The 27,929-nt window shown below is 37.5% G+C and overlaps 6 protein-coding genes across 7 annotated transcripts in view; 2 read left to right on the top strand and 4 right to left on the bottom strand.

Moving 5' to 3' along the window:
• Positions 1-334: 334 nt before the first annotated feature.
• Positions 335-6,844, top strand: LOC103146417 (C3a anaphylatoxin chemotactic receptor-like). Its single transcript, XM_007564329.2, has 3 exons — positions 335-518; positions 4,153-4,333; positions 4,921-6,844. The coding sequence occupies exons 2-3, from the start codon at positions 4,160-4,162 to the stop codon at positions 5,791-5,793; spliced, it is 1,047 nt and encodes a 348-aa protein (XP_007564391.1). The 5' UTR covers positions 335-518; positions 4,153-4,159; the 3' UTR covers positions 5,794-6,844.
• A 971-nt stretch (positions 6,845-7,815) lies between these two features.
• LOC103146418 (C3a anaphylatoxin chemotactic receptor-like) lies at positions 7,816-10,856 on the top strand. Of its 2 annotated transcripts, none has more exons than XM_007564331.2 (3): positions 7,816-7,905; positions 8,917-9,085; positions 9,426-10,856. In XM_007564331.2, the coding sequence occupies exons 2-3, from the start codon at positions 8,921-8,923 to the stop codon at positions 10,233-10,235; spliced, it is 975 nt and encodes a 324-aa protein (XP_007564393.1). In that variant the 5' UTR covers positions 7,816-7,905; positions 8,917-8,920; the 3' UTR covers positions 10,236-10,856. The 2 variants fall into 2 exon arrangements, with proteins under 2 accessions (XP_007564393.1, XP_007564392.1); XM_007564330.2 differs by having other exon boundaries at positions 8,914-9,085.
• A 1,082-nt stretch (positions 10,857-11,938) lies between these two features.
• LOC107837607 (uncharacterized) lies at positions 11,939-14,031 on the bottom strand. Its single transcript, XM_016677524.1, has 7 exons — positions 13,865-14,031; positions 13,746-13,780; positions 13,603-13,667; positions 12,810-12,920; positions 12,525-12,736; positions 12,364-12,436; positions 11,939-12,079 (listed from the first exon to the last, which is right to left on the bottom strand). Exons 1-7 carry the CDS (start codon positions 13,999-14,001, stop codon positions 11,939-11,941), a joined length of 774 nt encoding a protein of 257 aa, XP_016533010.1. The 5' UTR covers positions 14,002-14,031.
• A 5-nt stretch (positions 14,032-14,036) lies between these two features.
• Positions 14,037-16,125, bottom strand: LOC103146467 (chitin synthase 8-like). Its single transcript, XM_016677522.1, has 7 exons — positions 16,060-16,125; positions 15,807-15,948; positions 15,518-15,718; positions 15,217-15,332; positions 14,757-14,925; positions 14,463-14,642; positions 14,037-14,383 (listed from the first exon to the last, which is right to left on the bottom strand). Exons 1-7 carry the CDS (start codon positions 16,123-16,125, stop codon positions 14,076-14,078), a joined length of 1,182 nt encoding a protein of 393 aa, XP_016533008.1. The 3' UTR covers positions 14,037-14,075.
• A 412-nt stretch (positions 16,126-16,537) lies between these two features.
• Positions 16,538-19,853, bottom strand: LOC107837606 (uncharacterized). Its single transcript, XM_016677521.1, has 5 exons — positions 19,785-19,853; positions 17,956-18,817; positions 17,492-17,672; positions 17,242-17,334; positions 16,538-16,709 (listed from the first exon to the last, which is right to left on the bottom strand). The coding sequence occupies exons 1-5, from the start codon at positions 19,851-19,853 to the stop codon at positions 16,538-16,540; spliced, it is 1,377 nt and encodes a 458-aa protein (XP_016533007.1).
• A 2,606-nt stretch (positions 19,854-22,459) lies between these two features.
• LOC103146464 (uncharacterized) overlaps positions 22,460-27,929 on the bottom strand; it is a 35,186-nt gene continuing 29,716 nt past the window's right edge. The window contains exons 15-19 of the mRNA XM_016677520.1: positions 25,389-25,453; positions 24,867-24,977; positions 24,562-24,773; positions 24,381-24,453; positions 22,460-23,299 (exon numbers count right to left, since the gene is read on the bottom strand). Of these exons, the coding sequence (XP_016533006.1) occupies positions 23,138-23,299; positions 24,381-24,453; positions 24,562-24,773; positions 24,867-24,977; positions 25,389-25,453 (623 nt within the window). The 3' untranslated portion in view covers positions 22,460-23,137. The remainder of the gene's footprint in view (positions 23,300-24,380; positions 24,454-24,561; positions 24,774-24,866; positions 24,978-25,388; positions 25,454-27,929) is intronic.

Below are 27,929 nucleotides of genomic sequence, written 5' to 3'. Positions count from 1 at the left end.
TGCATTTCTCATATGATGGAAACCTAATTTACATGTACACAGAAAACAGGAAATTAAATGAGACAAATTTGTGAACAAACATCAAAACAGTCAAGATTCGGTTTTGGGGGTTTAATTGAAACATTGAAAAATGGATTCTGCTAAAACAACACTTGGCTTTTGATTTGGAAACACCTGTTAAGAACTCTAACATCTATTTAACCAAATTATATTTGTGTCAAGAACATTTAGTTCAGAGTGAGATGTTCAAGGAAAAGAGAAGCAGTCTGAAAGGTGAAGTGGCAGATATGGTATATGAGAGAAGTGACTCTGCATTGTTTGAATTAGAGAGAGAGAGAGACACAAAGAGAGAGGGGAGGCAGAGAGAGAGAGAGAGAAAGAGGCAAACAAGATGTTTTTAGCAATAAAACCACTTAAAGGAACAGTGACATTGAGGATCCCGTACATGGGTTTCATTTCTGCCTGTATTTCCCCCTGAAGCAGTTGACACAGCAGTCACAGCTGTTTAAATTCTGCAGGTAAGATTTTTTCATCAGATTCAATTTCTTTTACATGTATATTTTGAGACATTCTCATTTCTGCTTGATGATACTACAATTTTTACAAGATTTATTAAGATTACTCCTTGACATTTTTTTGTGGAGCTGATCCTTTGAGTTTTGTACCAAAGTGGTTCTTGGTTTTTATTTATGTGTTTGTGCTTCGCTTGGAGGAGCATAAAACATGTCAACAAGTCAAACTAACTCATCAACTTTGCAATGATACAAATATATTTCTTAAAAGCTTTCGATTGTAGACTTGTTTCTTTTCAAGTAATTTGATTGTAGTCATTTTGAGGGTGGCTGTGTAGTTTGTATAAACTCTAAGAAGTCAGCTCTTCTTTGTCCAAATTTAGAGGATGTAGTAAAAACGAAACAGGAAAAATAGAAATAAACATTTGGAAAACACTGGTCACTTGGCCTGACGGAGCCTCAGAGCAATGGCTCATTGGTGCATTTGTCATAATAAACTGATCTGTAAAAGAGCCTTTAAAGCTAAGTGATTCCAATTTCTAAGTAATGCAAATTTACGTGAAACATCTGCATCTTCCTTGATGTGACATAAATTGGCTTTACTGGCTCATCAACGATACTAACTGGTTTTGCACTGAACTTTTTAACAAGATTTGCCTCACAGACTTTTTCGATAAAATATTTAACCAAATGACAGTTTTTAAGCTTTGTCTGTGACACTTGTGTGCCAAACCCTTGTAGAGGAGTCTGGTTTAAGTCTTTTGATTAAATAAATGTTATTTTCTAATGTGAATGTATCAAGGAAACATTTGCTGTGACAGACCACAACAGGGCAGAACCAACTTTGAGGTTTGATCTTGTCAAAGAAGAGAAAATCTTCTTCTTATTGCAATATAAGTCCATTGATTAGCTTGAAATGATACAGTAGTAGTGAACTGCCAGAGGTTTAACGTAAGGTTAGGTTAGCCCAAACTGATAATGTGCATTTCAGAATTATAAAACAAGACCTTTTTCAGTTAACAGTTTAACCACACATTGGTTCTGAACCAATGTGTGGTTGATAAAGCCTTGAAAGTTGGTGCTGCTAATTTCAACAGGTGTTTTATGGATTATTTACAACCTTTTGTGTGTATAAAATCAAGGTTATAACACACTGTGGTGCCCTTTCCTTTAGAAACGTACTCTACCAAAAGTAGAGTGTTGCTACAAAAAGGCATTTTTGTTAAGAGAAGAGGGCAGACCATTATGACACTTATAAATGTAGGTCTTTCCTAAAGAGAAGTTGTAAAGAAGGTCAAAGTGTCAGTGAAGACAATTTACTTCACCATCAAATCGTACTGAGAAACTAGGGCAAACACTGACAGGAAATCTAGCAGGACCAAAGCCACAACCCAGTCAGAGGACAGGTTTCTGAGAATTAATAGCTTTTGTGGTATGCAATTCACAGGTTATTTTTAACTTGTTTCTGTTTCCTCAGTGAAGAGAAGAGTTTGAGCTGCAGGTTTTACTGGACAAGTTCCAACAAGAAAGCTATTGCTAAAAATTCAGAATAAGACAAAGAGGCTTGTCTGGTTCATGAAACACTGATACCAGACTCCTGAAGATGGGAAGAAGGTATTATGAAGTGATAAATCAAAATCAGAAATATTCAAGAATGGATGGCTCCATGGTGTGTGGCCTCATCTGTCATGCATGGAGAAGAAAGTGTGATGGTTTGGGGATCTTTTACTCTTTTACTTTTATTATGTCTCAGTAAAAGATTAATTCTTTGACTTGTACAGAGGCACCCTGAACCAAAATGGCTACCACAGCATTCTGCAGAAAGACCCGAAACACAAGTCCAAGAGACTTACAATTTGGTTAAACAGGTAGAGCAAGATAGGAATTACTACTACTACTGAATTTTAGCGATGATGATTAACTTTAATGTCATGCTATGAAGAGAGTTGATGACCTTTGAGTGATTCATTTCAAGAAATGGTACCAAAGCTTTCCTTTGACACTTGACGTATTAGTGCAGTGTAAGGTTCTCATTGCATGACAACTTCTCTTTCTAATATGTGTTCCAGATCTTACAAGCTTCCTGTTGAGCTTCTGCAGCTTTCTTATCAGATTCAACAAAAATGTCTGTTTACGACCCTGAAGCTCTCAAAGATCCCCACATTTCATTGAAACAGACTGTTCTCAGAAAAAAAAACGCATATCTGATGATGATCGGCCCTGTCAGCTGAAACAAAACATGACAATGTCATTGGGTTATACTCTTATTACAATCATCTCTCCTGTATTCAGATATTTAAGTCAGCTATATCTGTCACATTTAATGTATTTACATTATGCCATTTTTTACATGTTATCACCTTCGACTCATGCTGATGCATATGATATAGCAGATATAGTAATAAAGTGGCCAGACAAGCGAAATGCCCAAGTGCTGAATACAGCTCTGATATAGGATCATTCTTCCAGTCACACTGAATCAATTATTGAATCGATCCTGGATTTTCTGTAAATTAATATTAAATGTAAGTAAAAGTGGTGGTTTTTCTGTTATCTCTTGCGGTTCTTAGTGTTTTAAACATTGTTTGATGTACATTTCCTTTATAGCTACTATTAGAATAACTTTTTTACTTTTTTTTATCTATGTTTACCAACTTATTTCCGTTCCCTTCCCATAAAGGAGAGCAGTTATCTATAAATACTGATATAATCTGTCCTGCATGTGAGGATCAGTGTAACAGCTGCATGTTGCACTTCAAAAATATAAATGTTTACTCTTCCAGTCTTGTCACAGATCTGTACCAACGTCATTTTTCTGTGATGTGACATAATGAAGTCACATCGCATGTGAGTCCTGTCTGCTCATGACCCCATTAACTGCTCTGTGCCCAGATTGTGTTTTCTTATCTGAGGCTAAAGGAAACTGTACAGTTATTGCAGTTTCATGCTAATTTCCTCTTCTGAGTAAAGATGCTTTGCTTCTGCACACTATATAGATCCAACCAATGATGGTAACATATTTTTTCATCTGACAAACTTATTGCAGATAAAATCAGTTTGTTTCCGGTTATTTCCTGCATGTAAGAATATCACTTTTTTATCTTTACAAACACTTTTGTTGGCTCACTGACAGAGACATGTTCAAAATGTTCCCTTTAATGGTCCTACGTGATTGTTTATTTATTGAGACATTTTCCCAGGGTTGCATGAGGTCAGCATTCTCAGTTAGATTGACCAACATGGTTCCTTCTGTACATTCTGTGCTGCCTTATGTAAATCAAATAATTTGTATTGCAAATGATTTTCCAATAACAATTGTTACTTTCAATATGTGCTTAAAGCCGGGATTGTTTTAACAGAGTTTTCTGTAAATCTATTGAATTTTGACATCCTTTATCTGGTAGATCTACATGAGTTGCTCTCTCTGTTTTCTGTAAATCAGAGCTGATTCACAGAAAAATCCTGATCAACAAAATAATTATCTTCCATTTAAACACCAGTACATATTTCAGAATTTTTTTTTTTAGGTTTGACAAACGTATTTTATCAAATTGTGATTTGATTCCCGGTTCCTCTTTCTGTTCTTCAATGCTAACTGCTGAAAAGAAAATTAAATATTCTTATATGACTTATTTTTCAGCTGCACAATGTCCAACTCCTCTCTACCTACCTTGACTGTCAAGACCTCCAAGAATGACCACACAAACGTGGATGTTGAAGCCGTCATGGAAAATGTGGGCATTGTCCTCTTCACAATGACCGTCGTGTTTGGGATCACAGGAAACTCTGTGGTGATCTGGGTGGCTGGATTCAAACTCAAGGTAGATGAACAGTTTCTGACGTTCAATGTTCTTGTGTTTGCCTCTCTGCTCCTCTTATCTGGAACAAACTTCCAAGAATGTTGAAACACTGAGTTAATTTAAATCAAGGCAAAAAAACCCCACCTGCTTTGAGCTGCCGTTAATTAGTAGTAACTGGAACACTGATCAACATCTCTGATGTGTATTTGCTTGATGATTTTGATGACAGTATTTGACAAAATGTAATGTTTATTGCTTGTTTCATAATTGGTGAATATATGATGTTTTTAGTATGTTACAGCCTTGTTGCTGAATTGCGCAAATAAACATGACTTGACTTCTCTGTAAATTCAGAAAGGCTTGCACGCTTGTAAATAATTAGAAATATAAGTTTAAAAAGTTTTAACTTATATACACTATATACCATCCACCATATACCACCCATCTGTTTCATCAGATGGATAGTTTATAAAATATGATCCATCTGGCAAAATAAAGATTGTATTTCTTGATGAAAGATATTCAATAATTAGATGAGAAAATGGTTAAATTTGTATTTAGGAGTTGAATTGTTAACCACTTAATGTTTTTATTCACTTTGATTGCAGCCAAAGGTTACCAACGTGTGGCTGGTGAACCTGGCGATAGCTGACCTCATCTTCTCCATCACAAGAGTTTTGTCCCTGATCAAGAAGCTCTTCTTCGACCACTGGCCCTTCGGAGAATTTCTCTGCAAGTTCAACGGCTTCTTTAAATACGCCAACATGTTCTGCTCCGTCTTCCTGTTGGCTGTGATCAGTTTGGACAGGATGCTCTGTGTGTGGAAGCCCGTCTTTACAAAGCGACGGCGTACCCTGTGTGCTGCCAGAGTGGTGGCACTTTGTGTCTGGATCACAGCCATCCTCTTCAGTAGTCCCTACTTCATCTATCGCCAAGTCTACCTGGGAAAAAACAACATGAGCAAATGTTCTTTGGAGGTGAAGGAGTCGAAGGGGGGAGACAACACCACCAAATTTGCTCTGTATTTAAACAGGTTCCTGTGTGGCTTCGTTTTCCCCTTCATGGTCATCCTTATCTGTTACATCATGGCTGCCATCGGCATCCGACGCACTCGCCTTGTAGGAAAGACACGCCCCCTGCGTATCCTGGCATCGCTGGTCATTGCATTCTTCTTGTGCTGGGGTCCTTACCACTGTCTGCTCCTTGTGAAGATGGTGGATAAACACAATGCAGTGCTGAAAATCTGGCAGCCTTTGGCCAATGGCTTTGCCTACTTTAACAGCTGCGTGAACCCGCTGCTGTACTTCTTCATGGGACTGGAGGTGAGGGGCCAATTCAGACAGAGTCTGATGGGCATTTACAGGAAAGCTTTGGCTGATGATATTGAAGGACAGGCTTCTCAGTCTAACGACCGCTCTCTGGATGAAAGCTGCACGTCAAAGTACAGCACTGCTGTGGCGGCAGAAAGGACTCAAGTTTAAATCCATCCAGTTGGTCACCAGGCGTTTGCTCCCAGAAGATGATTCATGTAATTTAGAGGTGGATTATATAATAGTTATGAAAAATAGTCAACATGTTTCAATATTTCACTGAAAGCTGCAGGTTTTCTCAGTTTTTTTTTCTTGTGAACCAGTTGACATGATGAGCATTTATCTTTTACAAATAGTTGATATAAAAATTAGTTATCTTTCTGCACATGGTACTTTTGGCACAACTTGTGATGTTACTGTATAATAACATTTTGCAAAGTTATATATCACAAATATGTATTTTTAAAAGCATATGTTTTTTTGTAAGCAGTACAAAGAAGTCCAACATGTGCTTCTTAACTAGATCTGTACATTATGTCAGATATTTTTTATATATTGTATGTCGACGCTACCTACTGCTGAGTAAAAACAAAATACTGACTTTATCAAGAGTTTTACAGAATTTAACTCAAATTATTCTGCAAATGTGGTTTGAGTTGTTTTGTTTGTGAAAAGTGGAACTGTTCTGTCTGGAGGAATATAGATAAAAAAAACAGAGGGAAGTGAAACTATTTCAGGAAAGTCAGGAATAGTCATGACTGTGTTTTTATAGAAGTTCAGCTAACAGATTAACTGAAACTGTACCAAAAGTCTCATGCTTTTCTATGGAAAACACACTGTGGTTTTAAGATATATTTTTTTTTAGCTTGGCTCTTTAAATTGTGCTTTAAAGAATTTCAGTTATTATTTATTTCAGTCTAGACAGATGTAAATACTGGAAGTGGGATGGTCTGATGAACACCATCCACCCCTAGCAACAAGCTCATAAAGCAGTGGTGGAGAATTCAATGTGCAGAGTACTTACTCATCACTGGGAGATGAAGGAGGCTGTTTATCTCAAACATATTTATGTTCTTTCTACAGCACCGTGCTGGTGCATTGTGCAGTTTGAAATTACAATACCTAACAAAGTTAAAGCTCCCTTTTATTTCTGTAACTTCTTCAATCAACAAATTATATGATGTGAATGTAAAATAAAGTATTTAAACTCTTTATTTCTGCATATTTTATTATAGATATGATTTTTTTGCTGAATGATCACTTTTAATTTATTCTTTGACCAGGAATCTGTATTTTAATTTGATTTTAATTACACTAGTTGTTTTGGTTAAATCCCTTGAAATGTTGACTTCAGCCACTTGTTTTTCATGATGAAGGTCAATCATACACTGACCAGTCAACCAACAGCTTTTCTTTATGGCTCAGCTATTCAGAATGACAGACCAAATCAACACCTGTATTACTGCAGATAAAATGCATCCAACAACTCCAACTGTGACCTCTGACTGGGGATACGGCTGCCATTTTCCTTTTTCCAGTTGTCACATTGTTTGCCGAATTCCTTATGTACAAACAAAAGGCATAAAACTGAAAGCAGTTCAGACTAGAGCTACATTCGCCTGTTTGCTTTCAAAAACACACACTGAAGTGCACTTCGGTTGGTAACATAGAATCAAGGCTCTTCCCCTAAGGCACATGAGAGAGTCCTGTCACAGCAGGAAACTGAAATTGAACTCTACATTCTTCTAATTGAAGGAGTCATTGAGCCACAGTTGACCCAGTTAACATTAGTAATTAATTTTATCTATTTTCAAAATAATAAAAGTAGCTGTTTTTGCACTTTGAATTAAATATACTTTTCATATTATTTTTGCAAAAATTGACAAATGGAGAAAAAGTTTGAGAGTTTGACTTACTAACTTACTGCAGTGCATTATATTTGGACGCTTCCAGTTAATGAGAAAATGCTTATTTTAGACATTAGAAACTTGGTGCAAAAGACTTGAATGAATCTTATAATTACTTGAATCTTTCCCCAGACTTTGGAAAAATGACTTTACGGCATCATTAACCCGCATGTTGGCCAATAGCACCTAACAACCAGTGGGACCTTTCTTCAGGCAAGTCACCACAAGACAGATTTCTTTAAAATTCCACGTCACTGAGAGGAAAACTCACCCAGAGTGATTCAGAGTCACCAGCAGAAGATTCAGCTGCAGTTCATTTCACAGGTGCATTACTTTGGCTTAAAACAAGAGATTCTACTACAAGAGAGGTTCACAGGTATGGTTAACTTCATTCTAAACTTAAACTAGTTTTTGCTTTTTGTTGGGGCAGATGAAGCGTGATAATGGAATTGTCTAGAAATCTATGCTTTCAAAGTACAGTCTCCATATACATGTGTATGTACTATATATATATATATATCTGTTTCACAGTTTTAAGATCAAAAGATCAACATTTACATAAAAAAGTTTGATCTACGCACGTAAAAATAGATATCGATCTTTGTTGGTTTTTATACTTTTTACAAGCTGTTTTTTAATGCTTGTTTTTCTGTGTGCATTTCATTTGGGGGAATTGTATAAAATGCGACTTGATGGTTGAACAATGTAAACGACATTAAAATACAAGTAATGAAACATTTAATTATATGCCATGTAAACAGTGTTGATGTAGTATCTTACTACAAGGTTTCATATTTCTAAGACCAGGAGTGAGTGAGGCTGTTTGTGTGGAGCTCACCGTCCCAGGCAGGTAAAAACAAGAACAAAAATGTTACTCCTTTTTCAGTATGTTATTCTAGTCACAATCTGGAAGCCTATTTTATAACTTCTGGACCTGCATAAGGTCTTTTTGACGTTTCTTGTCAGACATAACAGACTGACTGACTATTTGCGCCTCTGGAACTCCCCCCGAGTTTCCTGGAAAAATCAACAGTAGGAAAGACATAAAAAACTGCAGTGATTCATTTTAACTGGAACCCAACATGGACACAGTATGTGGGTTATGCAGTTTTGACATGTGAACAGCTACCTGTCCATAAATGTTGTGTAGTACTTGCTTTCTGAAATACAGCTTTGAATTTTTTGCATAATAACACATTGTGTCCTGTGTGTCTCTGTGTTGCCCTGTGATGGACCCTACCTTAAAACTAATGGATGGAAAGTGGCTTGTGCACCTCAAGGAAAACTTTTAAATGCTTTTAAGACAAAGACTCCAAATTATATATATTCTCTTTTCATACACAGTGATAAAATGTTTGAATATGTTGTGTTCTCTGTTTCCCAGCAGCATAATGTTTGCCAGCACCTCACTGCCTCCCAGCAGTAAAGATAATCACAACAATGTGGATGCTGAAGCCATCATGGAAAACATCAACACCGTCCTCCTGACACTGACCGTTGTGTTTGGGCTCACAGGGAACTCTGTGGTGATCTGGGTTGCAGGATTCAAGCTCAAGGTAAAATACATCAACATGCATTTAGGTTTGTCATTTTCATCATGTTCCTTAATGTATTTCAGGGCTGACTGGGTCAAATGTGCAGAAAACAGATTGTGGGATATCATTTATTGAACATGAGTGATGAACTGAGATATATCTAATTGATAAATAAACACTACTAAAAAGTTTTGTTAGTTTTCTCTTTGTCTCTTTTTGGATTGTATGACAAGACAAATACAGAGATTTTTTTTTTTTTTTTTCACAAAATGGTGCCTAATGGGTATACTGGTTCACTTTTAATATTTTTCTTCTCTTCTGTTCTCTCCATTTTATTTCTCTTTCTGGTTTTAAAATGCAGCCAAAGGTTACCAACGTGTGGCTGGTGAATCTGGCGATAGCCGACCTCATCTTCTGCGTCACACGAGTTTTCTCCCTGATCAAGAAGCTCTTCTTCGACCACTGGCCCTTTGGAGAATATTTCTGCAGGTTTCACGGCTTCTTTAAATACGCCAACATGTTTTGCTCTGTCTTCTTGTTGGCTGTGATCAGTTTGGACAGGATGGTCGGTGTGTGGAGGCCTTTCTTCACAAAGCAACGGCGTACCCTGTATGCTGCGAGAGTGGTGGCAGTTTGTGTCTGGATCACAGCCATCCTCTTCAGTAGTCCCTACTTGTTCTACCGCCAAGTCAACATGGGAGAGAACAACATGAGCAAATGTTCTTTTGAGGTGAAGGAGTCGAAGGGGGGAGGCAGCAGCCTCAGACATGCTCTGTATTTAAACAGGTTCCTGTGTGGCTTCGTTTTCCCCTTCATGGTCATCCTTATCTGTTACATCATGGCTGCCATCGGCATCCGACGCACTCGCCTTGTAGGAAAGACACGCCCCCTGCGTATCCTGGCATCGCTGGTCATTGCATTCTTCTTGTGCTGGGGTCCTTACCACTGTCTGCTCCTTGTGAAGATGGTGGATAAACACAATGCAGTGCTGAAAATCTGGCATCCTTTGGCCAATGGCTTTGCCTACTTTAACAGCTGCGTGAACCCGCTGCTGTACTTCTTCATGGGGCTGGATTTTAAGCCCGAACTGAGATGGAGTCTAACAGGAATTTGTAAGAAAGCTCTGACTGATACTGATACTGAAGAACAGGTGAACCAATCAGATGACTGAAAAAGCAGTGCATCAAAATAAAACTTTGTTTGGAGAAAAAACACAAGTCAAAGTGATTCTCATTGGTCGCTAGGCTTCGGCTTCCTGAAAATGTTGCATACATTCCAAATCCTTGTGAGATGGAGTTGTACAACATATTCAATTCAACTAAATACTCTGCTCAGCATCTTACTGTTCACCAAAACATATACTTCAAGTTGCTTTTTTTGTGCTTGTGATTTACAATGATGGGAGAAAGTCTGTTGATGAAAGAATGAAAAATCAGAGGGAAGTGAAAGTTTTCATGGAAGTCCAGTACTATTTATGATTCAGTATGTTCTGACAAAGGTCAAGAGGAGCAGATAAAAGGAAGTTCTAAGGAAAGTGAACTGCTTTTTTTTCTTAAGTGTTTTTATAAGACTTGGTTTCATTCGGTGAGCCTTGAAATGTTGAAATGATGCAACTGCTGTTTGTGTCACCATGCAGAATGACTTCTGATCATGTTATGCTGCAACAGAATACTGATGGTTTGTGAAACAGTAGAATATGTAACTTAAAGCATTGTTTTGTTAGTTTCTGTAATTTGTTCAGACAAATAACTACATTATTTTGTAAATACAAAAAAAAGTGACTTGAATTGTCTATTTCTGCCAATTTTACTGTAAACATGATTTTAAAAAAATGCTGTCCACATAGCCTTTTTTTTCCAGATAAAAATCATTGCAAAGGTTAAGTAAATTTTTTGGTGAATTTGAAAAGGTCATCCATGCCTTCATCCCAACTATATTTTTTATTTTGGCATTGTCACTGCAGCTGCAACTGCAGCTGAAAACAAGGAGGCTCTTATTGCTGTAGGGCTGTCAGATTCTGTCTTAAATTAACTTGGATGATGAATGTTTTGTTTCCAGGCCTCGGCAGAGATGAACGACTCCTGATGAGGTCATTCAGTTATTAGTTTTTTGTTCATGTTGGAGAAGGAATGCACCTAAAAGTTGTAGCACAGTAGTTCCCAAAAACCTGAGGTAGAGGTCCATAACAAACACTAAGGAACTGTTGTGAAATCTGCCTTCTGCTCTGAAATATAAAGCAATTGATTCTCATGAAGAATGTGTTGGCTTACACAAACTGTGCCAGCACAAGACAATGGAACAGTTGACAGAAGAGGTGTTGAAATCGTACTGCGTTGAATTTACATTCTTTCAGTGATTTTATTCCAAACCTTCTCAAGACGCATATATTTCTTGGAATACAGTCATGTGCATGTTCATGCAGCCACAGACAAGGCAGATAAAATCACAGCAGTTGGCTTCAGTTTACTCATGAGAAATTTTATTTTCCTTCTTTTACGTGCAAGAAGGAATTTATGTGTCACTGAAAAAAAAACTACCTTGTCCAGCAGATTCATGCACATAAATCTCACCATGACATTCCAATAACTAGGAACTGTGATGACTTATTGACTTATCTTTGTTTTCCGTTTCAAAGAAACCCGACAATGTGCATCAATGCTTTTGCCACTGCAGGGAGGTGGATGTATCATAGACTTTCTTCAATGGGCAGAAACTGAGATCTTTTTGTTTTTCTCATGAGACGTCAAATAAAAACCACATGTAGCAGAATTTATTCAAGTTAAGTAAATGCATTAATTATATTTGTAAACATTTACCACATAGTGAAAGCTTAAAAAGTCTCTGAAGTTTTTTGGTTCAATAAATTGTGTTGGTTCAAACAAAGTCCTCTTGAATGTCCAGGTTTGATTTGTAGAACTCGGACTCCCAGTCTTGTGATGACAGGTTTTCCTGGGACACGTAGCTTAGGTCTGTATTGTAGGCCGACTCATCATTTGAATCTGCAATAGAGTCCACCTGCAGAAAGAGTAATAAGTTGTTACTTGATAAAAATGCAGCCAGAACAATATGATTTTAATAATGGTACAATATGTGAGTTCAGATTCATGTCCAAACCTTTATTAATCTTTGCAGCATTTTTTTTACAGTAACTCTCAACACAAGCAACTACTAATCATTAATAGTGAAAGTGTTAATACCATTAAATAGATACCAGTTGTGGTGTTAAAACTGGTGATAGTCCATGTAAGAAATAAAAACAGTAAGTAAGAATACATAGCATCAACAGAAACAGTCGGTACCTCATTATCTGCACATTTCTGTTGTTTGGGCTCTGTTTGCAGAAACGCTATGTAATGAATGAGGGTGGAGATTCTAAAACAATAAAAACAATGGTGTCACATTTTCAACCACAAGCATTAAAAACATTGTGGAGAAGATGGCATTTGAAATGAGGGTTCACGTGTGGTGCAGCATGCCAACAAACTGAAGCAAAACTGAAATACCAAATCCCAGAATGAACATGAGGCTCATGGGTTCGATTTGGATCGTCACCCCGGTTTCCTGCTGGTAGAAGTCGATAATATTGATCTTGAGGGAGAAGACGTCAACGCCCTGGAAGACGAACGTTGCCATCAGCCACAGGGCATTCAAGAAGAAGAAGGAAAAGTTGACCTATGTTGGGACAGAAATCCAAAGAAAGTGAAGTTTACTGCATCATTTCATCATTTCAGTTATTCCAGTTTACCTTGCTTCTCAGCTCTTGTAAGTCATTTTTCGTCTTTTCTTGCTTTTCCTTGTCATTTTTCACAGGTTCGAGGTATTTCTTGATGAGCTCATTCCAGAAGTTTTCCTCATCCTGAAATGATCACAAAAGTAACCAAAATAAAACAATAGATAAGGAAAATGAGAGGAAGTCAAAGAGCATTTATAAATAAATGTTTGTCATTTTAACAAATGTATTCAAGGGGGGGGGAAATCCTGCTGCCACACTTTTTTGACACTCTCACTGATGTTGTGTTGAAACCACAACAGACTTCTGTACCATTTAAAAAAATGTTCATAAGGAGGAAATAACCTTTGACCATCTTTCTTTGCACAATCTCTCTTGGTCATCCAGAGTCCTGGGTCACCTCATGAGCTGTCTTCTCTCCAGATCAGCTAACAGGTTTTCTATAGTAAATATGCATAAAATGTGTTTAATTTTGTAAATGTTGGGGTGGGAGAAGTGGCTGGTTGACCTTTCATGACCTCTGTTAACGACACAAAGAAAGATTTTTGCTGCACAAATCAGCACAAACAACTGACACCAAATTAATTTTATTTGAAGAAGGTGTTGGGGGCCAATTTCATATTTTGGAGAAGGAGCAAAAATACAGAAACTCTAAATGTGCAATTGTTAAGTGGGCAGCAGCACAATCTAGTTTAAGATATTTGTAAACCACTTTTTGAATCGTAAAATCAGGTCTTTAAATAGTGACAGCTCCATTTAAGATAAAAAACAAACAAACAAACAAACAAAACAAAAAACACATTTGCACCTTGTCCAGAAACTGTTCCTGCAGCTGTATGTCATTGGACAAACTTTCCAGTTCATTTATCCAACCTGAAGAACAGAACACAAAAGAATATTTCAAAACTTGCCAAGTTCTGGGATAAAATACATAAATTCCTCTGAACTCACATTTTGCCAGACAGTCAAAACCAGTCTTCACTTGCCTAAAACAAATTCAGAAAAAAGTGGTAATATCTATTTATATGATTGAAACTTTGTAGTTATTTCAACCTGTGTTTAGAACCTACATTTGTTCCTTTTCGGAGACGTCGTTAGCAGCAGGGTCTTGGGTTTGAGGTTCAGGCACCAAATTCTCCTGAGGCAGGGCAGTCATCAGAGGCTGGGTGTCTTCTGATATCGGATGTGATTTTTTACAACATTTCATCCTTGAACAGAGTCGCTGGAAGATGTCCGTAGCTGCCAGGGTAAAACTTTTAGATTTGCTGGGAAAAAACAGCATTATGTAGCACTACCTTTTTCTGTCCTACCTTTTTTTGTTTTTGCTTGGACGGCGGAGACTGCTGTCACTGCAGCCCCTGGAGTCGGTTTTGATTCTCTGGTTCCCCATGAGACACTGTTCATGTTGACCATGGAGTAGATGGTGAGCAGGAGGTAGGCACTTGGGATGCAGATGATGTAGAGTAAGCCATAAAACACTAAAGGAAGTTCCTGGGGATGCATCAGTGCGGTCACAATGTAAATGACTGACATGGCCACGATGAAAATGCTGCTGGGTGTCAGAATGGTCTTCTCCTTAATTATTGAGGCTGGTGCAAAAGATAACACATATTAAAAAAATAGCAACATGATTTCAATACATTAGTTAGAAATGTAATTTATATTTACCAATAATGGATATTGCCACCACCACCATGAGGAATGCATATGCAACACTAAGAATCCCTGCAATAGTGATCTGAGTGTCTGCTTTGAGTTTAAAGCAAAGACCCAAGTAAACGGCAGGAGGTATCACAGCTATGATCAGAGCCACAGGAGAAGGTATTTCCAAGATGAAGGACAAACTACCTGGAGGAAAACACAGGCTGGAACATTTTTGTGTAACTGCTCTCACCTTTGAACATCTGATTTGCATTTATTTTTGTCATTTTTACATTCAAAGACACACAGACAGATGCTGACCTGCAACCATGAGGCAGATGGTGGATGGAGCAAGAATGGCAGAGATCATGCCGAACAGCTGGTAGAACATGAACAGTTTGGACATGGATAAGTTCCGTTTGGAGACAATGTTGGTTGAGCCCAGCAGATCCACAACGTTTGCCATTGTGGAAGGCCCCCATCGTTTCCGCTAAAAAATAACAACAAGAACCAGAACTCAGACCTTCTGGAGATCCGTCACTCCTCTCACAAATACTCCCCAACACTAGAAGACAAAGTCATTTTCAAGGCAGAAGTGAGCCTGCAACAATCTGAATAAAAAAATATATATATATTCAGATGGCATCAATCACAAAAAAAACTACTTAGAGAGATGATTAATGTATATTATGAGGGTGGTGGTAGCACTTCGGGTGATCAGGCTTCATTATTTTGCTGTTACAATTTTGGTAAAAATGCTTTTTTCCCTTATTGAGTTCACCTGGTTATAAAGCTCCTTGAAGCTTTCTGGTGCGTTGGTGTAGGCATCAGATGCTGCATTGTATTCCACTCTCCAGCCTTGTTTCAGCAGCAGAGTGCACAGCCAGCGGTCCTCACCTGCAATTAAAAGAAAACTAATGTAAGACAACCAATGAAAGGCATCTAACACAAATCCAGAACTATCAGGGAGAATGTACATACTTTGGTGAATGTTATCATTATGTAATGGAGGTTTATCTAAACCAAGGTTTAATTATTAACTTCAGAAGATTGAAAATTGATTTTCATACAGCTCCTATTACCTTGGTCATACTGGATGTAGTGACTGGGCTCTGTGGATTTGGTTGAATATTTCTTCATCACGTTATCATCCATTAGCGCCTCTGCTCTGAACAGACTGAAGCAACCAGGGCTGCACAGTACACAGCCAAAGACATGCTCAGCTGTCTTCTGCAGCCAGTGACTGATAGCGTACTCAAACTTCTGGAACCAAACAGCAGGACCTGCAGGACAAATGCAGAGGTGTTCAATTCTTTCCCTGTGGCTCTGTGTGCCACAGATGAAAAATTCTACATTTTCATTTGTGCCAACCTGATCCAGTGGGGTGAATTCTGCCACATGCTGCACCAACACGGGGATACATTTTCAAACGATCGATAAGCAGCATCACAGCCGCTGGTTGGAAGTCTGTGTCCCCATCCAAAGCCAAGAGATACGTGTTGTGCTTCTCTTTCTGAAAGAAGCAAATGTACAGTTTCTCAACTCGTTGTGTGATGGTTTGTATTAATGTATGCATTAAAGTTTGAGAAAGTCAAAAATATTCAGAACAAATGCATTATCTCACCTGGATCTCTCTCCTAAGATGCTTTTCATCTTGTCCTTCCTGCCAGTATCTGTAATACTTGGTCATCAGTTTCCAACCCAGGAGATAATAAAGATACATCACCTGTAAATTACTAAAGATCGGTTAGCAAAGCAAGTGTTTCCTGCTGAGACACTGATGTCATCAGTGAGATATTCTCTACCTGAGACCATCTCTTCTTGATCCGAATTTTCTCTTTGTCTTTGAAGTGAACTACAATGTTATTCCCATGAGGCATTTCAACAACAAGACGAGCTCCATAAGGTGTCTTTATGATTGCCTGATCAGGAATTTGCTGTTGTACATCAAAGAATGTTTTATCAAGGTTCTTGAAAATTCTGGTGACAAAGAATGAATTACATCAAAATTGAAATAATTCATATTGAAAATGTGTCTCTGGTCATAAATCCAGTTTTGACACCAGAGAAATGCAACATCATATCATCTTTCAACTTGGTCCTTACCCATAAACATCTGCAATAATTTTCACAAGTTCTTTTGCATATGTGTTCAGATGACGGTGCTGACTTCCTGTCACATTTGTGAAGGCATCATCAAAGTAGATATGGGCTTCAAAGGTGAAATCATCAAACTGCGACTGCGTCAAACTCTTTGGTCTGTATTGGTCCAGTCTTTAGTGATGAAACACATGAAGAGAACAAGTAAAAAAGTCCATTATTATAAAAGTAAGAAGGAGGATATTAAGAGCATATCCTTCTGGTAGAACAAATTACTAATTAATAAGCATAGTTTACTTGAAATTAATTAATATATCCTATAGATTTAAAAAGACAAACGCTGGAAATCAGCTCACATGACATCAACGATCTTTCCTTATCGCAATTTTGACTCACTCTTAGTCTGACCCCTAGTGTTCACATATATATAAACCTCAGGCAAAGCTAGGAGAAATTGATCACTGATAGAGAGATCCTGAAATTACTTCCCATAATGTTGCTTGATTAGTCCGATAAGGATCTGTAACTCCTCTTGTGGATTTTAGCTGTATTCTGACAAATCTGAATCAAAAAGCTGAGTTACCTCCTCAGCATACAAACAAGTTCTAGAGTCATAATGATATAGTTATTTGATTCATTGGTGTTGAAAGAGAGACATATCTAGAAGACTGAAAAGCAAGGTCAAAAACATGTCAATGTAACTCACCTAAAAACTGAGATCGTGATGTTCATCATCTCCTCATAGGTCTCATGCCACATGGTTGCACAGAGATAAACCATGGCAGGGGTGGTGTCTTCTCTAAAATTTGATACATTTACATGTTTAAAACTATCTTCTGTCCAAGTAGCTTCAATTTCACAAGAACTGTGTACCATTTGCAAAAACCTAAAACTAATGCTTAGAAGACAATTCAAAGAAACAAAAGTTGCATCACAAACAAAAACACAAAACTCACCGTTTCCTTTGGTTTTTACGCTGAATGTGGAAGCGTGTGTTGAGTAGTAAGGATTGCTCAATGAGGGCTCCCTCGTAGACCCTCACAAACAGGTCTTGAGTCTTCTGGATGCGGCAGGTGTTTAGGTGCCAAATATGGATGGTGGCCAACACAAAACCAATCCACCATAATACTCCTGCACCTGATAGGAGAACAAGACAACCTCTGGAAATCTGAGAAACCAGTATAAACCAAGTATAGCACTAAATACCAAGACTAAATTTAATACAACACAAAGCAGAGTGGCTGATAGATGTGAAAAAGGAATTTGACTCTGGAAAAATATATATTCTGGCTCAATGCAGATTTTATGTATCGTGGACCAGTGTACTGACTTTCGACTTAACTGAGACCTGGACTAAATCAAATACATAAAAAAATTCATTCAACAATTTACTTGGAGTAAATAAGCAAGAAACTCTTACCTGTCAATAGGCCAAAATCAGATGTCATGAACATGTCCAGGGAGCAGAGAGTTTGGGCAACATCCAAAACCAGATGTGGGAACAGGTCACCACTCAGACTTTGATTTCTTATATTCACAGCTTCAGCGCAGTAACTTGTGAAGTTGATGTTTGATTTGTAGATTTTGTAATCAATAATGACAGGAGCAATAAACAGCGGTATCACAGCCAGTGAAGCCAGGTACAAAGGCAGGATGAAGCATCGGCGGACAGCATGCATCTTACAGGCTGCCAAAGCAAACCAATGGCAGAGTGCAGAGGAGATCAGCTGGACCCCGATGATGATGGCTACTATCCTTGTTTCCCTGCTTGGAATGGAGGTCACAATGTCCCAGTCCAGCTTGGCCAGAGGAACATAGGCACCAAGCACACAGGCAGTGACCACAATCCTCAGTACGCTGGACATGATGTGCAGCATGTTCTGACACTTGCTCAAGTCTTCAAACAGATTTTTGAGGACGTTGGATTTTCTCTTCACACAGATCACCCTGAAGTAATTCTCCCACCAGTTGAAAGATACCAAGATTGACCCACCAACAGCAAGACCCACCCAGATGGCTGTCTTCACATCGGCAGAGTCTTTCAAAATGTACAGGACCACGAACAAACAGTAACCAACAACCATAACCACAGAGGCCATGATGGAAGGCAGCAGGAAGATGTTCATCTTTTTGACTGTGCACTGAGTGACTGCTTGCAGGAATCCAGAGAGGACAGCTACACTGTTTAGGATGGTCACATTGGTCACAATGTCCAGGTGTGGCATTGCTACAATGGTAAGCACTGCTAACCCCACAGAAACAAGGAACTCGAAGAACAAAACCTGTAGAGAAAAGAATGGACAAATGAATTCAACTAAATAACAAAAACAAAACATTTGTTTTTGGCATCAGCTGGAGATCAAATCCACTTGTCTTACCAGGGCTGCAGATGCTTTTCTTGGCAACTTTGATGATTTGTAACATGCTTTCCAGAAGCTTTTGAGCAGCAGAAGAACATGAGGTGCAATGACAGAGCAGCCAATGCACAGTAGTGTGACAGGTTTCTGCTCAGCTTGGATTGTCTTTGTATTTTCATGGGATAAAATGATGAGGAGAAGGAAAGAAGCCTGGAAAATTAAACAAATCATGTAAAACCACTGGTACCGCAAATGTTGAGAATTTCTCTTCAAAACCAAGCTAAACAGTAAAAAATGTAATGTAAAATTTTACTAAATATATTTTATTTCACTTGTATTCTTAGGTTGAAGTGGGATCAATGAATGTATTATGTTCTATAGAAATGGCCTCAAACATATTACAGGCTTTTACATGGTCTTTTCTACTTTCAGGTTTTTAAAAGTATTTGTTTCATCTGTTTAACATAAAAAGTCATGTAGAAATAGTTTACCTTACTGCATGTTGCCAGTCCAAAGATAATGGTAGCTACTGCAAACAAAGAGATGATATTTACAAGCTTAAGCAGCTTCCAGGGTGTGTGCTCGTCTTCAATGATAGGGACCTCCCGACAGGTGTCCCAAGGCCTTCTAGCACAAAAATCCACAGTTTGGGGGAGGAGGATGGTTAAAAGAAGGAATTATTTAGGATCAAACTGTTCTTTATGGATTAACATTTCTGCTCTTGCAAGTTTAGATAAACCTTTAACCTGGGATTTAAATTATTATTAACATGGAGGTTATTGAGGTCAGTTTTCTTCCTTTTTCACAGTGGAATTTAATAAATACTTATTGAAGACTCTTAATGTTTTATCTTGCTAAAACTCAAATCAACTTTTAATAATGCATTACTTACTTGAGCTCTCTTCTCTTGTTGTCCTCCTCCATCGTAGGTCCAGTTATGCTCTCTGATTTTCTCTCTCATCCTTATAATCTTTTACCTGCATGATTCATGAGCCCTTCAGTCCTAACCCTAACCCCTCCCCCCTGGTGCCTGCAGACACGTAGCAGGCAGGTTGCCAACTTTGGTCAAAGAAATTACAAAAAGCAAACAATGTTGTCATTAGATATCATAAACCAGATTAAAATCAGGTATTGGTTTTAAAGTAGGTCTTGTTACATCACAAGACATTATCACAACTATAAAAAAAACCCTGCTCTTAGGGTTATGTCAGGTTTAATCAAAATCTATTATTGATTGCCAACATAAACTAATCAACTAATATTGATGTTTTTCAGTTGCTTTGTCAAAATTGCTAAAATTCAATATACTTGTGAGCCAATCAGATTTCTGCACCAGTAATGATTGTTGTAATTTTTAAGAAATGAATTACTATGAGTCTGAACTTAGACTGTTTCCTGCCTGGAAGTTATATAACAGAATGAAATGCAAAAACCTGCAAACGTAATTTTGAAGGTTGTCACACAAAGTAGATGAAGAAATGAAATATATGAAATCCAAAAAGTCTAATGGCAGAATCAGTTTATGAGTTGAGTTCTGTGAGTTGTATCTTACAGAAAGAGAAACTATGATGCAGGAGGAGAAAAGCTTTGACAGGTAGGTCAAGTAGGTTACACCTTGGAAATAAAGAATAACTAATATATTAATGAAAATAAATAATAACAGGTGTGAACAATTTACAGACCATGAGTGTTTCAGTTTTATTTATTTCTTATTGTGCAACAAAAACACTTTAGAATCAATACATAGACTCAATGACTTTGAATATTCTTTCAATATCTTTATTATAATCTCGTAAGTCCCTTTACTGGTGTGTCACAACTCAAGTGCTGAGAAAGAGACAAAGAGCTGAAATGAAAAACAAAGAAAATGATTTGCCTTGTTAAGGGTTAGTTTCTATGCATACCTTTGTACAGCTGAATTATATTGTATTTGCATAGTTGTGCTCTGTCAAGTAGTTTTTTTGTTTGTTTTGTTTTTCATTTTTCAGGTCATCATCCAAACCACCTTAAAACATCATAGTTTCAGTTTGAGGATCAATGCCTACCAGTACCAGCATAGTCAATGTTTGACAACATTATGTCATTCTTCATTCAGAAGGGAGAGAAATGTTTGCCATGCCAAAGGAGGGGTTCAAAAGAAAATGTTTCCGTCTTCCTCCTTTCTACAAGCTCTCACGAATCTCTCATGCAGAAATCGTTTTAGTATTTCCTGCTTATGAAAATTGAATATGTTACCATGGTGTAGATATATAGTTAAAGGTCCGAAATGTACTTTTACCCCTCTTTAATGCTGAACTGTTTATGCTTCTCTTTTCCAGGGTAAAATCACAATGCGTCAAATTATTTAAAAACAATCAAATCTGAATCCTGTGCACAGAATGGATTTACATTATATATAAGCTGAGTGCTGTGTCTTACTGGTTATTTCTCTTTTGCAGCAATTCTTCTACGCTCTGATGCTTGGACCATTGTTTTTTCTGTCCACTTAAGTCACATGTGTAAAACTGTCAAACTCCAGTCCTGAAGGGCCACTGCCCTACAACTTTTAGATGTGCCTCTGCTGCGCCATACCTGAATGGTAATGGACTGAACTTATATAGCGCTTTTTCCAATCATTTTGACCACTCAAAGCTCTTTACACTAGAGTCACATTCACCCATTCGCACTCACAAATGCTCACACATTGATACACCGATACGCAGATCGGTAGGCAATTTGGGGTTAGGTGCCTTGCCCAGGGGCACATCAACACATGCAGGAGGAAGCTGGAATCAAATCTACAACCTTCCGATCACAAGATGACTACTCTTCCCAGTCGCCCCTTAATTATTCTGAATAGAATAAATTAGGTCATCAGCAAGGCACTGGAGAACTTGTCTACACAAGAAGGAGGAAAGTACACCTTTTCATTCGAGTGTTTTATACCTGTGGCACACCTAGAAACACCAGAACAGCGGAGGACTGGAGTTTGACACCCATGACTTAAGTCAAACTGCATCATGGGACAATTTGACTGCTCATTTAGTTACCTGTCTCTGATTTTCCCATGATATGAAACCTGGTCTTTATTTTGGAGATGGTACATAAAATGCCCAAAGCTCAGGTAAATATTGCTTGCTTGGCTCAGACAGCAACTGACCACATGTAGCAGGGTCCATGTTCACAGTTTCTCCTAATCGGAGACATTCCTGTAAACACGTTGGATGACAGGAGTTTAAGAGTTAGAAGATGAAGCTGTTAGCCTTGAAGAGAAGATTTAGCAAGTTTTTCATGGATATGACATACATAAATTCAAATTATTTTTGATTAATCAGTTACAAAAAATAATGCAGTATACTGTAGATGATCTGTGGAGTGTGGACAAGGGAAAGTATTGCTGCCATCTCAGCGACTTTGTCACTTTATTGTGCAACTTTTCAGACGCCTGGTGACTCTTCTTTTTTCAAAAAGCAACAAGAGACATGTAGCTATTTTGTTTGTTTATTTCTTTTTCTTGTTAAATAAAAAAATATTCAATTATACAAATATTTTATAATATATTAAACTTATACATTTTAAATTTTTTTAAAGAAAAACAAAGATGTTGACAAGAGGAACAGGATACACAATGTGTATACTTTCTAGATCACACAAAACAATTTGAAAAGAATAAAGATAATTTAACATTTGCATTTTTGAAAAATATTTTCTGAGTTAACATTCAAGTAGTGAGCCAACCAGATTTTACAGGTTTTTCCAAAGTAAAAACCTCCTTGAATAGCTTACAGCAGTAGTAACACTGTAGTAATATTGGACATTCAAGATTAATTCATCCTTCAGTTTTTTCCTTCAATAAACTAAATACATTAAAATTATTGAGTTTATAAAAAAAATTCTGATAAATATAATAAATCAAACATTAATCACAACATTTATGAAGCTTTCATTAATGGATTGACTAGCTTAGACAGTTTTGATTCAAAGTAAATATTGATCACTGATTCCAAGTCCCAATCTACACACGACATAAAGCATAAAAGATTTATACAAAAAAGGAACAACATTAAAAAAAAAACTGTCACAGGACATCTGTTTTTCAAAATGATAAATAGTTAAGAAGTCACAACAGTTAAATAAAATACTTCATCTTGGGGTTGCCTTCATGGTATGTGTCCTACTTTGCAGTGTCATTTAAAAAGATCTGTGCAACAGCAGAAACTAAAAGTGCTAAAAGTGTTTAGGTGCAGAAACAGTCTTGTTAAAAACCTAAGTCTCCTGAGTTCCATCCCCAATCTCCTGTAGAGAGTAGTTTTCATCCTCCCACTCACCGTCACTTAAATCAAATTCACTTTCTTCCTGTGTGACGTTGCTCATGTCAGTCACGGAGTTGACGAGTGAGCTTGAATCTGCATTGGACATGGAGGCATTCTGGAAAAGATCAAAGACACATTATTGGATAAAAATGCTGCAATGCGTTGAGCACACCTCAATCACTCCTCCAGAAGTATGGAAAATGATGGATAATATTTAACTTCACAAATATAAAAATTAAATTAAACTTTACTCCTCCTGGAGATTTATGTAAAAGCTATCAAATAAAAATCTTTCTCTTGACCAAAAATTTTAAATGGCAGCAATTCACTATTGTTAGCAACAGTCTTCAAATTATTATTTTTATTTATATGTGTGTTGACATATTTGAATGATTTTCAGTAAAATAAAGAATACTTTGTATTGTTTTATTAATTATTTACATAAACCAATAAAAAGGTACATCACATCCCATTATGGCATTAACGTCAACACATGTAGAGTCCCAGTTACGACTCAACAGCACCACCATGTGGCGTCATTACTGCCTTTGCTCCACATAAATATCTATCTGGAGTTTGTTTTTTCTTGCAGTCTTGTTTCCCACCCTGTGAATATTTCTTACACAGGCTCTGAATGAACTGTTTTATGAAAGGTCAGTAGGGTCGAAGCCATGTGATAGTTTTTAATGACACATTGTTTTATCAACATCTATCCAGTTTTCGTATGTAGATAGATGTTGATATCTGTTGGGATTCCAATCCCGTTTAATTCCAGAATACCAGTGGAAGGTCCCAAAACATTTGGATACAGGTACTTACAGCCTGCAAAATGTCCAGCAGAGGGGGCTAGAGGCACATATGTGTTTACATCTATTGTATTGTATGTAAAATACATATAGTTCGAAGATGATTTGTATCATATTTTCTGTATGACAGACTATTTAATTTAGTTTTAAGTTGTTAAACACAGTCTATGTGTTGTCTCTGCTCTCATCTACAATCTCTTCCCACTTTAATCCACAAGAACAGGGAATAACTTTGGGAGATAGCAGAGTTGTTTAATGAAAATTTGTTGAAAAGCTGTTGTGATAATAATTTTATTAATTCTTGGCAGTTGGGATATCTATGATGATATAACATGGTAGACTTCTGACCAATCATTTGGTTTAGTTTGAATAATAAACAAAAATATTTACCTCTTTTCTTGCAGACTTTTGTTGTTTTGGCTCCGTTTCCAAAAATGCCACATAATGAATGAGTGTCATAATTCTAAAAGTGGAGAAGAGAAGTTTTGTGTTATACGCATTTTTTTGTTTGACTCTAGTTGAGAGTCAAACAAAATATAGTTGAGAAAAAAAAAATCTAATCAGTGATTACCTGTGGTACAACATCCCAATAAACTGGAGCAAAACTGACAGAGCAAAGCCCAGGATGAACATGAGGCTCATCGGCTCAACTTGGAACTGTTTACCAGTTTTGTTGAGGTTCAAGTCAACAATGTCAAACTTGAGTTGAAAGACCGCGAAGACTTGAAAGACAAAAGCTGCCACCAGCCACAGGGCATTCAGGAAGAAGAATGAAAAATTGATCTGTGTTGGGAAAGAAGTGCTAAGGTTAGCTTAAAAAATGTCAGATTTTTCAACAAATGTCAAATGTATTATATTACAGCTCTCCTCTTTTACCTTGTTTCTAAGGTCTTGCAGCTCATTTTTAGTCTTTTCCTGTTTTTCTTTGTCATTTTGCAGAGGTTCCAGGTACTTTTCAATAAATTCATTCCAGAACCGCTTCTCATCCTGCAACAACACATCAGTTCAATGTCTAAAATTAACAAAAAAGTCAAAGATAAACATTTGGAGATAACAATGTGAACATTTTTAATCCATAGAAAAATTACATTTAACTTAACAAGGCAACAAATGAACCACTTAAAGGATTATTGATATTTGGTGAGATTTAGCTGACTCATGGCAAAGTCAGTCAGTGAACATACTCTCATAATTCCTACCTACAGTTTACTGGTGGATTTATCAGCCAAATCCTGATAATCACCAAGTTAAATTATTCTTTAAAATCAAATCAATCAGCGTTGACTTTTTGGATGTCTGAATAACGAGTGGTGAACAATGGTGCTATTTGAGTGAGCAAAGCAAAGAATTAAATGAATGGCTGTACGTATTTATAAGAGTGAAGCTAAAGGACATCACCTCATCAAGAGAATCCTCCTGCAGCTGAATGTCACTGGACAAACTCTCCACTTCTGCTTTCCAACCTAAGAAACACGGCAAAGCAGAAAATTATTTGAAAACCTAATTTCATTAAGTGCTTGGAAAAGACTTTAATGTATTATAATACACTACTGTGGTATTAAAGCACTGTAAAAGCAACAATTTTATTGCACTTACATTGAACTGGAGTGGAAAAAATGATCTCCTCTGGCCTAAGAGGGAAAAAAAAGAAAAAAAAAACAATAGTATCAGCCATTGCTTTACTACTTTTCAGTTTACTTGTTTTTCATATCTTTAACACCTACACTTGTTCTCTTTGGGGGGAATCATCCACAATACTGTTCTGGGGTTGAGTTTCAAGCTGTATAGGATCTGGGATCTCCTGACTCATGGTGATCTGTTCGTCTGCTACTCGCTGGTCGGATTTTTTACAACATTTCATCCGGCAACAGAGTCGTTTGAAGGTGTTTTTTGCTGTAAAGGCAAAACTAAGTTTCAGTTTATTTTGCAGAAAGATCAGCTCGAGTCATTTAGTCCTTCAGAGTGGTACCAATCTACCTTTTTGTGTTTTAGTTTGCTGGATGTTGGCTCCAGTTGTTCCAGCCTCTGCAGCAGGTTTTGTTTCTCTGGTTCCCCATGAGACACTGTTCATGTTGACCATGGAGTAGATGGTGAGCAGGAGGTAGGCACTTGGGATGCAGATGATGTAGAGTAAGCCATAGGCCAACAAAGGAAGTTCTTGAGGATGCAGCAGTGCAGTGACGACGTAAATGATTGACATGGCCACGATGAAAATGCTGCTGGGTGTCAGAATGGTCTGTTCCACCACCATTGAGGCTGGCAGAAAACAAAGAATACCAATGTTTAGAGTTAAAGCAAAAAATATTTATACATTTGTTAGACATAAATAAGCACTTACCAATAATGGACATTGTCACTACCATCATAATTAATGCATAGATGACACTCAACACTGCTGCAATAGTGATCTGAGTGTCTGCCTTCAGCTTAAAGCAAAGACCCAAGTAAATGGCAGGAGGTATCACAGCTAGGACCAGAGCACCAGCAGCAGGTATGTTCAAAAGGAAGGACAGACTCCCTGGGTACAGCAGAAACAACATATTTTTAAGATATTTCCACAAACTGCTTAAATGTTAATGTAGTACAAGTGTTTAACACTCATAACACATAAATGGTAATGGATTGTACTTGTATAGTGCTTTACAAAGTCCAGAGGACACAGTGACAGTTACCTCCAACCATGAGACAGATGGTGGCCGGAGCAAGGATGGCTGAAATCATGGCAAACAGCTGGTAGACCATGAATGGTTTAGACATTGATGGATTGTTCTTGGAAACCAGGTTGGTGGAACCGATCAGATCTACAATGTTTGCCATCGTGGAAGGGCCCCATCGTTTCCTCTAAGTAGAAAAGCAGTAGTCATTATTAAGTTATGACCTCTTTTTTGTCCTGAAACCTTTTATTCGATGGGAATTCCATTTATTTATCCAGTTACTGAAAATTAAAAATGACTCAGGGGTAAAATAAGCATCAACTGGATACTGGAGCATCAACCAAGCAACGTCACAAACCCATTGTCTGGTAGAACATACTGAGTACAACATCAAATTTCTTTTAGAGATCTCAATGAGTATAACTGAGTTTGAGGTCTTGCAAACTAAAGCACTGGGTGGTATCAGTGGTGGACAAATTACCTTGATCCACAGGAAACAAAGGATATTTATTTTTTCTTGTGGTGTGGGTAATCATTATGAATATATTTTTGAATTATAGCTCTACACTGGATCTACTTTATGAGTTCACCTGGTTATAAAGCTCCTTGAAGCTTTCTGGTGCGTTGGTGTAGGCATCAGATGCTGCGTTGTATTCCACTCTCCAGCCTTGTTTCAGCAGCAGAGTGCACAGCCAGCGGTCCTCACCTGCAAAAAACACAATATATATTTAGATGTTGGAAAAATTAAAAAAACTTGAAAGTCAAAGCAAAGATGGAGAAAGAATAGTATCTTTATTGAATATTTAGATCTATTAATCCATCCATTCTAAACATTTAATCCAGGCAGGGTCTTTTGGGGGAAGTTGTCTAATGAGAGTGGACTATGAGCAGGTTGCACCAATGAAATAAAGATGCATACTTTGGAGCTTTGGAAGGAAACATGCGGATGAAAGTAGAGAATATGCAAAGTTTCCACAGATTGCTGAGTAACCTCTGAAAAAGCATAGAAACCAGATGTTCTACTTTGCAGTATCAAAGTATACAATGTGAAATTATTTGCTTAAATTAGATTCTATTATAACAAAGAAAGTTATCAAAAAGTTTTAATAGAGTTCAGTCTTGTACCTTGGTCATATTGGATGTATTGACTGGGCTCTGTGGATCTGGTTGAATATTTCTTCATCACGTTGTCATCCATTAGCGCCTCTGCTCTGAACAGACTGAAGCAACCAGGGCTGCACAGTACACAGCCAAAGACATGCTCAGCTGTCTTCTGCAGCCAGTG

Source organism: Poecilia formosa, unplaced genomic scaffold (genome assembly GCF_000485575.1).
Source record: "Poecilia formosa unplaced genomic scaffold, Poecilia_formosa-5.1.2 Scaffold158, whole genome shotgun sequence".
NCBI classification, from domain to species: Eukaryota; Metazoa; Chordata; class Actinopteri; order Cyprinodontiformes; family Poeciliidae; genus Poecilia; species Poecilia formosa.
Note: the sequence above shows the minus strand (reverse complement) of the source record. Positions and strands in the feature narration are given on the sequence as shown.